Source organism: Chiloscyllium plagiosum, chromosome 19 (genome assembly GCF_004010195.1).
Source record: "Chiloscyllium plagiosum isolate BGI_BamShark_2017 chromosome 19, ASM401019v2, whole genome shotgun sequence".
Lineage (NCBI taxonomy): Eukaryota > Metazoa > Chordata > Chondrichthyes > Orectolobiformes > Hemiscylliidae > Chiloscyllium > Chiloscyllium plagiosum.
The window spans coordinates 48,410,533-48,424,021 of NC_057728.1; the positions used below are offsets into that span (position 1 = coordinate 48,410,533).

At 38.1% G+C, this 13,489-nt stretch overlaps 1 protein-coding gene across 5 annotated transcripts in view; it reads right to left on the reverse strand.

Annotated features, from left to right (window-relative positions):
* Nucleotides 1–13,489, reverse strand: part of cnot2 (CCR4-NOT transcription complex, subunit 2) — a 149,448-nt gene that overhangs the window by 38,080 nt on the left and 97,879 nt on the right. For all 5 annotated transcript variants that reach the window (XM_043709757.1, XM_043709756.1, XM_043709755.1 and 2 more), the window contains one exon: nucleotides 12,037–12,162. In XM_043709757.1, the coding sequence (XP_043565692.1) occupies nucleotides 12,037–12,162 (126 nt within the window). The remainder of the gene's footprint in view (nucleotides 1–12,036; nucleotides 12,163–13,489) is intronic.

Consider the following 13,489-nt stretch of genomic DNA (forward strand, 5'->3'; position numbering starts at 1 on the left):
AAGAATTGTTTGATGTATCAAATACGAAAATGTCATGCAGAAAACAGACAAGTTAGAAGAAAATTCTAAGATTACATGTCACTATTCAAAATTAACTGGACTTACAAAATTTAGGATGCTATCAGATTATAGTAAGTAGACAAATGTGTGTGATCTTTTACTAAGGAAATTTTAAACTGTAAAGAAAATGTTCACAGACTTGCTCCCAAGATCCAAAATCCTGATTTTTTTGTGGAGGCACTCAGCAAAGCCTGACTACTTACCATTCTCAATTAAAATCAAAACAGTGTGGATTCTAGAAATCTAAAATTTAAACAAAGTGCTGAAAATAATCAGCAGGAATGCAAGTATCTGCGGACAGAGAAGCTGACTTATTTTTGCCAGCCAAGTATTGCTGTTTCTCAGAACAAAAACATCATGTTTCACTTGAAATGTTAATCTCTTCCAATAACATTCCCCAGTAATGAGATATCAGAGAGCCATTCCAGGTCATTTCTATGCACATTCTAATAATGACGCATACAACACCTTTTAAAGATATCTGGAAGTTAATTCTCTGGTCTGCAGAAAGGGTTCAACATTGGAAGACCAAAGAAAAGTAACTACAATCTTTAACAACATGACACTATCTTAAAAGATCATCAAAGCAAGCAGCATAATAAGTTCAAATAACAACAGAATGAAAAACAAGAGAATAGAAGGGTGAAATTGAAAAAATGGGTTAAAATGTGTCATAAAGGGGAATGTTGGACTATTGGAACATTCTTATTGCCCTAATATGCCATTTGAAATTTAATCAATATGTGTTGATTTTCCAGTAAGTATACTGCACTAATCCAAGTGTTAACCCAATACCAAGGCTCATTTAAAATTTCTAATAGGATGGAGTCTATTCTTCTTGTCAGTTTCCACAAATCTTCATCCTTGTAAATATCCTGCTGTATTCTTTTAAATTATGTGGTGTAAAAACTAAGCCTATCCCTTTGTTTCAAATGAATGCAAAAGAAAAATTTGCATAACTTTCCTTCCAACTTCCCTTATTACGAAATGATTTAATCCTTAATAACGAAGGCTACACCTACCCCTTCACTATTGTCTCTATTCTTCCTGTAGACTTTATAATCTGATCTGTAAAGTTTCTAATCCTTACTGTCTTGCAGCCATGTTTCAGCAATGTCACATCCTTAAAGTTGAATGTGTGTCTGCAAATCATTCAATTTGTTCCTCACACACTCCTATTTCTGTAAAGAATTTTTTAGGGTCACAACTCTAGAGTCTTTTAGTTTATAAGGCTTTTCTCACATGTTTTATTGTTCTCTCCTGATTAAATCACATCACATCGATTAGTTTTCTCTATATACCTGGAGTGTCAAACACCGTTTCTAACTTACTTTATGCTCTTTCATTTTGTTTGTTTTAATCCATTATTTATACTACCTTTTTGAGCGAAACTTTGATCCCAAAATTTATTTGTTTAAATTTATTGTGATTACTTTATTTATCTTTTCCTTCCCTCCTTGGACCATTTCCTTCTGTCTCATTAACTAGAACTCCTCTTTCCTATACCACATTTTCAGACAAAGGTTTATTTCCGTAATCTATCTATCCCTATACCAATTTGCACATGACACAGATCATAGTCAAGAGATTATAACTCTTTCAAGATCTTGCTCTAATTTAAAGCCTAAGTCTTGGTGTTCTCCAAACAGAAGGTTCTTTTGTCTATTTTTCCCCATCTTTTTGGTACCCATCTGCTACGGTATGCGTTCTGGCTGTCCTTGTGACAGTTTTCATCCTTACCCTTTGGGAAACATGTACATTGTATTTTTTGATTCAAATCAGTTCATGACTTTCCTCGCTCTCCATTTTGTCCTGGGATCTCCTTTTATGATCAGAGCCATGTTTTAAATTGAAACTTTTCTGCAAAGTGTGACTAAAGTCTGTGTTTACCTGAAAATAGAATCTTAGTAGCTACTGTGGTATGGTGATATTTTCAGCGATGCAGTATTTTGAAGGCTAGAATCAAACGAGAATTAATAATAAATATAGCTGGTTTATAACCGGTCAAGAAATACAGGGGCAACTTTGTGTACTATCGTCGTGGTCTCCAACATTCAGATCGCGATTGACTGGCTAATTGCAGAGTTTCAGACTGTTGATTTCACTGCATGCCCAAATTTCTTCACCACATATATCAACTGTCATGTCACTGCATGATTTTGCTTCTGGACGCCAGAGACAAGTGCATATTCTTTACAGGCTTTACATGCCAGTATGGTGCATTGTATTTCAGTTTGGTCAGGTGGACTAACATTACAGGGTGAAGTTAGTTTTATGGTGGCAATGCCAACCAAAGTACAAGAGTTATATGAGGAGCTGTTGTTTGAAGCCAGTATACAGAAATAGAAACACAGGAGGCTATGCAGTCCATCATATCCATGCAGACCCTCTACAAGAGCAGCCAGCTAGCCCTGCTCCTCATTCTCTGTCGACCTAGTGTTTTTTCCTTCAGTTATATATTTAATAGGTGTATGCAGGAAAAAAAAAAGGGAATGTGGCACACCCACATCCAATATCAGAGCAACATTCGTTGACCGGGGCCAGAAACAAAATGCAGCCATAGCAGTGACCTCCATGCTCCAACACTCAATGTTCCAGAGGCACAGGTCGAAAGGCCTACCAGTAGCACAATGATGTCACAAATTCCAAGGTCAAGTAATAATGAGTAAAGGACCTGGATCACCAAAAAGAAATCAAAAATGTACAAATTCTACACAGAATGGGAAACTGTATTTCTGCTCACAATTGGGAAGGGATAACCTTGTGGTATTATCACCAGACTATTAATCCAGACAGCCAAGTAATGTTCAAGCAACCCAGCTTCTAGATTCTAACGATGACCATGAAACCACTGCCAATTGTCAGGAAAAATTCATCTGGTGCACTAACGCCCTTTAGGGAAAGAAATCGGTTACCCTTATCCTGGACTGAACCACATGTGACTCCAGACCCTCAACAATGCTTTGAACAAAAACGTTGACAAGCTGAAGGCAATTTTGAAAGCTCAATAGTAATTTTATTTTTCTAAAAAAGTAACAAAAGACAAGGCCAGCACTGAAACAACATTTCGCATTTACCATTTTCTGGAACAAGAAGTCAATCACAGATGGTGAAGTGATTAAAAGAACAAAATTAAAGAGGGATTGTTGCCGCTGATTCTTTATTCAAAGACTTTAGAACAAAGAAGAAGTAATAATGGCAATCAAGAGCATGTTGCTCAGTTCTTTCACAATAGCAGGATGAGTGGAATCATTGTCTGAAGAAGTCATCTTTCAGGAACTACAATAGAACTTGAAGGACTAGGAATGTTTCTTAATGCAATTTGATAAATCCAATCCTAGGCCCATCTGATCAAGGTCCTGTTGTACTGAGATAATCTTTTTCACTGTCCACCACACCACCAATTTTGGTGTCAATGCAAACTTCCTAACCATTCCTCCTATATGTCATACTCAAAGAGTGGCCAACCTAAATTTGCAGCATAGAAATACATACAGATGATTGACATTTTGTTAAGATATGTCCATTAGGTAAGATTAAATATACAGGAAATATAATTCTCAACACCCTGATGCAATGCTAGAAAAAGAAATGACTTTCCCAATAAAACTAACTTTATCAAAACTAGCTAATTTCATTTAAAAGAGAAACTGATGTGTACAATATTCCTTTCACACAGGTACCAAAATTACATCATAAACTAGCTGCGCCATTACTGAGTATCAAGCCCTCATCCATTATCACGTGATATTTTGTTTCAGACTTGAATTTGAAGTACACCCTGACATGCACAAGTATACTGATTGTACAAGAATGAACTTCATTTGGCAGCCAAATAGAAAATGTACACATTTAAAACATTCTCTCTCACTTATTTTAAAATCCTAGGAACACCCATGATTATTTTGCGAATAATGTAATAAATTGAGCAAAAGTGACCACTGGAAAAAACAGAATCATGGATTAGTCATGACATACATGGATATGAATCATTTAATTCAGTTGGAGTGGCAATTAGGCAACATCACTAGCTAACTTAATGGGTTTAGCGAAGGTTTGGGAGAAGCCATACATAGCATGGCGTTCAAAATATATAGTAATGCTTATTGGCAAAGATACATGTAAAGAGGTAAGAGTAAGAATACTTCATCTTACATTCAACAATATATTAATGAAGTACAATTTAACAGAGTTTGAAAAAATGTTAATTATTAGATGTGCTATACTTAATTTGAATGATAATTTGTTCAGACCCATTCTCTGTGCAAACACTGTACAGTCCTCTGAGGAAAGAAAACACCACCTTCCTACAATGTCATATGTTTTCTTTCTTTTGGGGGCAAACCATATGACTTTGCTCTTCATATGTTAAAATGAAGGCTCACATAGCATTGTCTGAATACCAACGAAAATTTGAGCTGAAAATGTGTTGCTGGAAAAGCGCAGCAGGTCAGGCAGCATCCAAGGAGCAGGAGAATCGACATTTCGGGCATGAGCCCTTCTTCCTGCCTGACCTGCTGCGCTTTTCCACCAACACATTTTCAGCTCTGGTCTCCAGCATTTGCAGTCCTCACTTTCTCCTACCAACGAAAATTTGCCAGGATGTCAGCAGATGACCAATGAGGGATCTTCTGCCTTCTCAATACATTAGGGCACAAGGTTTGTGCCTGTCATTTTAATAGCAACTAGCCTAATACCTACTCTAATAATTATAATGAAAAATACATCTGAAATTTAACACAGAAAATTAGAAGCCAGGATCTTATGATACTAGTGTCAGTGTTCTGTGTCATTATTACTCTAAAACCAATAGCTTCCCTGGAGTCAGCATATATTCAGTTAAATACGGAAATCCAGAGATTGCTGTCAGTGATTCTCCAGTTGGCATACAATTAAGATTCCACCAACTTCAATCAAATGGAAATCAATGACTTGATGAGAACTTCCACTTCGTCACAGATTTGCCTAAAAACCATTGGAAAACCTTGATGAGGTGTAACTGGACTTAATTTCATGCTAAATTCATTATCACTACTAAATAGTTTCTCAGTCCTTGAACTTCCTTTATATTTTTGAATGTCATGTTTCTTCATAAAAAATTGCAAGTAGCTAATGGTATTTTAGCTCCTAACTTAGATATTTGAAAACTATTTACTCCACTATCATGTTAAATTTATCCTTTCACAGGACGCAGAAGTTTCTGTCCCCCAGTTTGCTGCTTTACTTGGCTACCATAGCATGGCTTGTTTAAATGACTGACTACTCAAATTGAAGCTAGAAAATATGCATTGACAGACCACTTGCAATATCAAGCTATTGTCTGTTGAAGTAGAAAGACCTGTGAAGTATCATAGAATTCTAAACCAAAAGTGAGGCAAAAATGTTGCTACAGTATCATATCTAAAATTAAAAATCACACAACACCAGGTTATAGTCCAACAGGTTTATTTCGAAGCACTAGCTTTCGGAGCACTACTCCATCAAAAGCTAGTGCTTCCAACTAAACCATGTTGGACTACAACCTGATGTGTGATGTTTAACCTTGTCCAACCTGGTCCAACACCTGCACCTCCAGTCGCATCAAAAATTAGTTATTTCTGATGCTCACCATAGTAAAAATTTCAGAAAATTATTCAGAACATTCCTATCAAGGTTTAGGTATATACAACACATGGACAACCTTAAATAGAATAAACATATTCGCATTCTAAAGTTCAGGACTTTTAGAATTGTAATGCTATAAGTTACATGGCGTAAAGATATGAAACTGATTTTCAAGAAAGAAAAAATGCATTTGTAGTTAACTGGATGCCTTCACAATTTAAGATTGGCAACTAGGGTAAGCTCTTCACTATCATCTCAATTACTATTGTAATTTAAAGAAATGCAGCAGCCAATTTCACACAAGATCTCACATAAAACAGCAGTGCACTATATGAAAAATTAATCGGTCTCAGAAAATGTTTCTCGGACAACTATTAATCGGACAAGGGGGAAACGCCTCTATTTGAATTGTGTCAATGGCTCTTCTGAGAATTATGAGGAGGGCCAGATACTACATCCAAAAGTCAGCCCCTACAAAAATGCAGCATCCTCTCAATCATGCAATAAAATTGCCAAATGGATTCAGCAGTGAAGTCTTTGGATCGGAACTTGTATCCAGAATCAAGTCAGGGATGTGAATACTATCACTGACCCTATGCTGAACTGCAAAACCATGAAATTAATCTATAAATTAATCTTATAAATTATTCTGTATAGAAGCCTGACTGAAGCATATGATTACCTTCAGAACTGTACAAATATGCCTTACTGACTCCAAGGTGAAAGTTTGAACTTTTGGATATCGTTACCTCACACATAACTGTGAACAACCTTTGGTGATCAAACTGACCAACAAAGAGACATAAATAAGCCTCAGAGGTAAATATGTGAACTTATTTGCTGATGGGGCTTTTGGAAAAGCCCTGACCTCTGAAAAGGAATGCTAAAATAACATTCTGCAATTATAACATTTGTCTCCAATATAAAAGCAAGGTCAATTTCCTGCGGTACTCCCCATGTGACAACATGCTGCAAATTTTGAATACTAGTCAGCCTCATGGACATTGTGCTATAAGACCATGGACACGTTGGTTATTTTGAACAATTCCTTCAAGAAATTAACATTGCTCCACAAGTCCATGAATAGATCCCAATTACAGAATAAAAATAAAATCCACACCTTGTCAAGATTGGAAGCACTAGATTATTCATCTCTCCTATTGATTTTCCATGTCTTTGGTGGTGATTGACAGAACATGGCTAGTAATACAATTCCTTTTATTTGATATTACACACATTTGAAAGGGGAATCATATTCAAAAATGGCTGTCCTGATCAAACAGTCAGGTTTTGCTATTTGCCCGGAGAATGGTACAAATCTGTCCCCTTGGTGGGCCATCTGTTTCTCTTCATATGGATCAGAAGCATTTTGTCAGGGAACTGTGTTAATAATAAAAACAAAATAACTGTCAAGTACCAACTGGAGAAGATCATGTATCACCACCTCAAAAGTCTCAATTCACTGATTTAACACTCATTGTGTGCACAACGTTGCAGTTTTAGTCCTAGAATTCTTAACACTTTAAATATTTAAAAATAAAACTGGTTCATTTGTTGCACCATGCACTCCATTCCAAACTGCTGCATGGTTGTGCACCCACAGAGCTAGAGGGGACATTATTCAACATATTCATGATGACACTCTTTAAACTGGGAGTCTTGCTATTAGCAATTCTACCAAAAAAAAGGTTTTGAAAAAAGATAAATCAAGATACACTTAATGGTAAGGTCCTGGAGTGTTGCTGAACAAAGAGACCTTGGAGTGCAGGTTCATAGCTCCTTGAAAGTGGAGTCGCAGGTAAATAGGATAGTGAAGAAGGTGTTTGGTATGCTTTCTTTTATTGGTCAGAGTACTGAGTACAGGAGTTGGAGGTCATGTTGCGGCTGTACCAGGACATTGGCTAGGCCACTGTTGGAATATTGCGTGCAATTCTGGTCTCCTTCCTATCGGAAAGATGTTGTGAAACTTGAAAGGGTGCAGAAAAGATTTACAAGGATGTTGACAGGGTTGGAGGATTTGAGCTACAGGGAGAGGCTGAACAGGCTGGGGCTGTTTTCCCTGAAGCGTCGGAGGTTAAGGGGTGACCTGATAGAGGTTTACAAAATTATGAGGGGCATGGATAGGGTAAATAGGCAAAGTCTTGTCCCTGGGGTCGGGGAGTCCAGAACTAGAGGGCATCGGCTTAGGGTGAGAGGAAAGATATAAAAGAGACCTAAGGGGCAACGTTTTCACACAGAGGGTGGTATGAGTATGGAATGAGCGGCCAGAGGAATGGTAGAGGATAGTACAATTGCAACATTTAAAAGGCATTTGGATGGGTATAGGAATAGGAAGGGTTTGGAGGGATATAGGCCAGGAGGGATTAGATTGGGTTGGGATATCTGGTCGGCATGGACGGGTTGGACCGAAGGGTCTGTTTCCATGCTGTACATCTCTATGAGTCTATCTAATTTGTAACTGATGTTTTTAAATAGCTTTGTTTAACTAGTAAATGCCAATCATATCATGGAGGCAAAACGACTAGAAGAGTTCCAGAACCTAATAATGTAAACAAACAAAAAGCAACAATACTTGCGGCCTTTCAGAAATCATAGTACTTCAGGGCAGTGAAGAGTTCAGTTAGATTCCACATGTTGGGTTGGATTTTACAGATTGCCATGGTCCACGCAGCTTGAATTTAAATACTCTGATGGAAGCATACCCATAATCACAATAGCTGCATCAAAGCAATCTAATCCTAGAAAGAAGCCCCAGAGAGACGAGGCAATCTAATGGCCGACAACTCTCTATCCCAGTAGTGCCAGCCAAGATCTGGGGCTACAGGCAGACCCCACCACATCAAGGATACTAGGTAAGCCTGGGCTATAAGGCAGGTTCAAGAGGTCAGGATGAGGGTAAAAACATAGGTTTGGCCAAATGGGTAGTGTTCCTCCAGTGGGCCCAAAGAGATCTGTAAGGGAGGTTCCCACCTTTTCCTAACACCAGCACATGTAGCCAAAGCTTGCAGGCTTCCCACACAATGATCGTCTTCCCCTGCCTGCGGGTATAAGACTAATTGGGATGGAATGATGTGACATACTGATAAAATCAATGGTTGAGTACCCAAAGGCCCAGGCTAATGTTGTGAAACCACAGACTTAAATGCCAACATGACAGATGGGGGAAGCTTGAATTTAGGTAACAAAACATGGAATTGAAAGCTAGTCTCAGTCTTGTATTCATCATTTATTGTAAAAATATATCTGTTTCATTACTGTCCTTGAAGGAAGAGAATCTGCTGCCCTTATCTGGGCTGACCTGCATGGGACTTCATACCAACAGCAATGATATGGCATCACTTAGCCTCTGAGTTCAAGGGCAATTAGAAATCGGTAAGAAATACTGGGCCTTGCCAGCAAAATCTATATTCCATGGAAGAATAAAGAAAATTATTTTTTAAAAAAGGTAAGTGGCCAATAATTGGCTACTTAAATGTCTTAATATGCACAAGGATGAGCTCTGCAAAATTTGGGGCTTGGATGGCCACCTGCTGGAATTTACATGCTCCACCCGTTTTCAAACCCATCGATAGAGTGCATAAAATCCAGGCTATGGACTCACCAAATCCTTAACTTTTAAAATGATTATTTATTGTCGAGAAATGGGTCACTGGCAAAGCTAGCAAATAGCATCCACTCCTAATGCTTCAAGTAGGTGATGAACTATCTTCTTGAACCAGTGTCGTCCAAATTATTAAAATGCACTGCAACATTCTTAAGTAGAACGTTTCTGGATTTTTGGCATTGACAAAATACATCCAAGTCAAGAGGAAGCATAAATTGGAAGATGGTATGTTTGCATGGACTTGCTGACCTTCTCCTTTAGACAGGGGAAGACTTTGGGCAAGAGGAGATGAGTTCTAATTCACTTCCTATCTCACCGAGATATGTTCACCATCTACAAGGCACAAGTCAAGAATGTTATAGAATGCTCTCCAAGTGTCTTCATGAGTCCTCTTCTCACAACTCAAGATGATCAACAGCATTCAATGCAAAACAGCATGCCTGATCAGCACTCTAAAATCCACAGTAAACTTAGATTTCCTCCACAAACAGTGCTCAGCAATTTGCTAAGGCTCCTTTAACAATGTGTTCCAAACTTGTGACCGTCACCACCGAGGACAACAGAGACAGGAATACCTCCACCTGCAAGATCTCCTCTAAGGCACAGACCTTATAACTTGGAACTATATTTCTATGCCTTCACTATAGTGGAGTCAAAATCCTAGACAATAAAAAAAATTACTTTGCATAGTTTCTTTGAGTGTTTATGAACTGCACCTATCCAGTCTGATGGAGAGTATTTCATCATAATCCTGACTTGTGCCTTCTACATGGTGGACAGTTTAGGGAGTCCGAGGCTGAAGAATGACCTTATAGACATTTCAAAAATAATGAGGGGCATGGATAGGGTAAATAGACAAGCTATTTTCCCTAGGGTAAGGTAAACCATAACTAGAGGGTAATAGTTTAGGTTGGAGGGGGTCAGTTCTAAAACGGACCTAAGGGGCAATATTTTCATGCAGAGGGTGGTGTATCAGGAATGAGTTGCCAGACGAAGTGGTGGAGGCTGGTACAATTATGACATTTAAAAGGCATCTGGATAGGTAAATGCTGGCAGATGGGACTAGATTAGGTTAGGATACCTGGTCAGCATGGACGAATTGGACCAAAGGGTCTGTTTCTGTGCTGTACATCTCTATGAATCTAGTTTGCCATTAAGCTGAAACTCTGCACAATAATTAGCTGGTAACAGTGTAGTAGGCATTTAGTTAACTCATTCAGTTGATTGTTTGGTCAGCAGTGACACCTATGATGTTGATGGCAAAGGACTTGATAATGGTGTTGTGTTGTCAAGCCCTGTAAATGTTAAGGTGCATGATGTAGTCGATTGCTTCTGGATATTAGATGAAACAAACTAAACTGACTGAAGACTCCTAAAGTAGAGTGTGTGATGCTGGAAAAGCAGAGCAGGTCAGGCAGCATCCGAGCAGCAGGAAAATCGACGTTTTGGGCAAAAACCCTCTTAGATGCGATTGTGAAGATCACAGGTGGTGGAGGAAAAGGATCATCCATTTGATACTTATACTTGTACTGAAAATATTTAGAAATGAATCAGTCTGGTCTTCTGTAATCATGTGCTCGACAATACCATCATCTCTTTCCATTTGAATGCTTAATATTTCACTACTCATGGTTAAGAGCGTTGAAGTCCTGGTATGTTACTTGTTTAATCACTCAGCTCTGGCCATATCATGCTGCTTTAGTTCTGGCACAAACGTAATCCTGTGCTGTAGAATCACCGAAATGGCACCTCATTTCAGATGCATCACTTCTTCCATTACTTTATAAACCTTCAGACGATAGGTCATTAACAACAATAATGTAATGTTAAATAATAATCCTTAGACAACCAAATACTTCTTTCTCTCCAACAGGCACAGACCAGCATCACTAAGTCACCAGGTTCCAAACTCTTTACTTTGGTTTTGTAAACTGAGGAATAGCAAAGCCTACACACTTTTTCCATAGCTGTGGAATAAAATGAATAACCCTGAATTGTTAGGTCGTGTCCAAATCTAGCTGGTTCTACAATGTCATTGGTAATAGCTGAAGAGCATTTTCACTGTAAAAGCTTTTGGTCAGGAAAGACCAGTGTTTTTTCCATTACTTCTTTACAACACAAGCAGAGGTACAAATCCACAGATATTGATAGCCTTTGGGTACTTTGCTGAGCAATTTTTCATGTGGAGGTTATTGTAGATTTACTTAACAATACAAAAATCAAAGTAGAACCCCTTTCTGGCTCACACTGCATCAACGCTCATAAGAATGAAAGATTAGATAATGATCAGTTGTGAATGTCTCAACCCAGACTCCCTCCTCCTCAGCACATTGCTTCTGGGTTTGCTTTTATAATCTCCTTTACTATCTGGTCAAAAATCAACAAATTTAGTATAGATCATGGATTAAAACTAGAATTCTCTTGGTCCCTCGATATGGATCAACAGTACATCACAGGAATCAGATGTACAGCTCTAATTTTAGTTGAATATCCTCAGGAGCAAGAATCCTGCCAAAATTGTCTTTTGTTGGTTTAGGTTACAGGAGGTAATTGGACCATCACTCCTTCTTATCTATATAAACTTGGCCAAACCAGTCACAGATCTGGGAATGAATCTGGGGCTTTTATCCCCCCATATAAATCATTGGGACATTGTAGCGCATTTACTAATAGTTTAGAAGTTTGGATTAAATGGGATATGATATGCAAGACTCCCTTTTTAAAGCAGTAAAAATAAAACTCAGAATTAAAAAAAAAACATTTCTTACCATAAGGAGTCCTTCCTGCCAACGGATTTATTAGTGGGGTGGGATTGCCACTTCCTTCCCTTCTGGTTCTATCTGCTAGTACTGGAAATTCTGAGAGATCTAACCCTGTAACATTTTCACTTCCATCTAAAACACAAAACAAATTCAACAGTATTGATTTAAAAGAAGTGAAAGGTTCACAGGTTAACTAAAAGATCTTAAAACGTTTTGTTTCAAATATACCTAATCACATTTATCTTAGTGCAGCATGCTTTAAAATACAAATAATATTGGTGCACCACTCATAGCCTAAAATGCATTGAAACAACTTAAAACTAGACTTGATGGCAGGCACAGCCACAATACTAATCAGTGTATTGGTGAAGATGCATATGGCAGCAACTATTAAGGCTACTGGCTTCAGTTGTCACATGGAAATTAACCAATCTGTGGATTCCAATCACTTTCAAAAATCCATAAAATTTACATGCAACTGTAATTTGACCCATTCTTTCACTATAACGAAGAGTCTCTAATTATAATAGATAATTTATTGGTTATGCACCATCGTCAAGCATGGGTAAAGACTCACATTAATATAAGTTGCAAAGAAGAAACACTCATTTTCTGTTGGTTCAACCACAGAAAAACAAAATGAAATATGTCCCGCATGTTCTCTCCTCAGTTTTTGACCAATTTAGGAGGGCAAGTATTTAAATAGGCATTAGATCAGTACTAAGTATGTGCAAGAGGCCTAATGTTCATTTAAGAATGGATTGGTATGTCATCACACATATTTAAGAAACCCTTAACAGTGAGAGCTATAACCACCTCAAATTTTTGCCTTCTTGCCCCTATTTCACCAGTGGAAAACACAAATCTAGAAAATGTTTGAATAATTTTGCAAAGGAGGATCAGGATATGAAATTACATAGCTAATGATCATTTGCAGCATTCCAGAATTACATGCCCTATAATTAACCACCACAAATTATTGTTTGTGTACTAATTCATGGAATTTAAAAGTGTAATTCAATTAAACCTATTCCTATATAGGACTCTAAAACAAAGTTAAAAATCAAACAACACCAGGTTATGGTCCAACAGGTTTAATTGGAAGCACACTAGCTTTCGGAGCGTCGCTCCTTCAACAGGTGGTCATCCTCTGGACCCATGGTGAGGAGTCACTGATAAAACTACAAAGTGACATCAACAAATTTCATCCACCATCAAACTCACCATGGACTACTCTCGACTATCTGTCTCATTCTTGGACACATGCATCTCCATCAAGGATGGACACCTCAGCACCACACTCTACCGCAAACCCACAGACAACCTCACAATGCTGCACTTCTCCAGCTTCCACCCAAAACATATTAAAACAGCCATCCCCTATGGACAAGCCCGACGCATACACTGGATCTGCTCAGGTGAGGAGGAACGTGACGGACACCTGGAAGACTAAAACAAG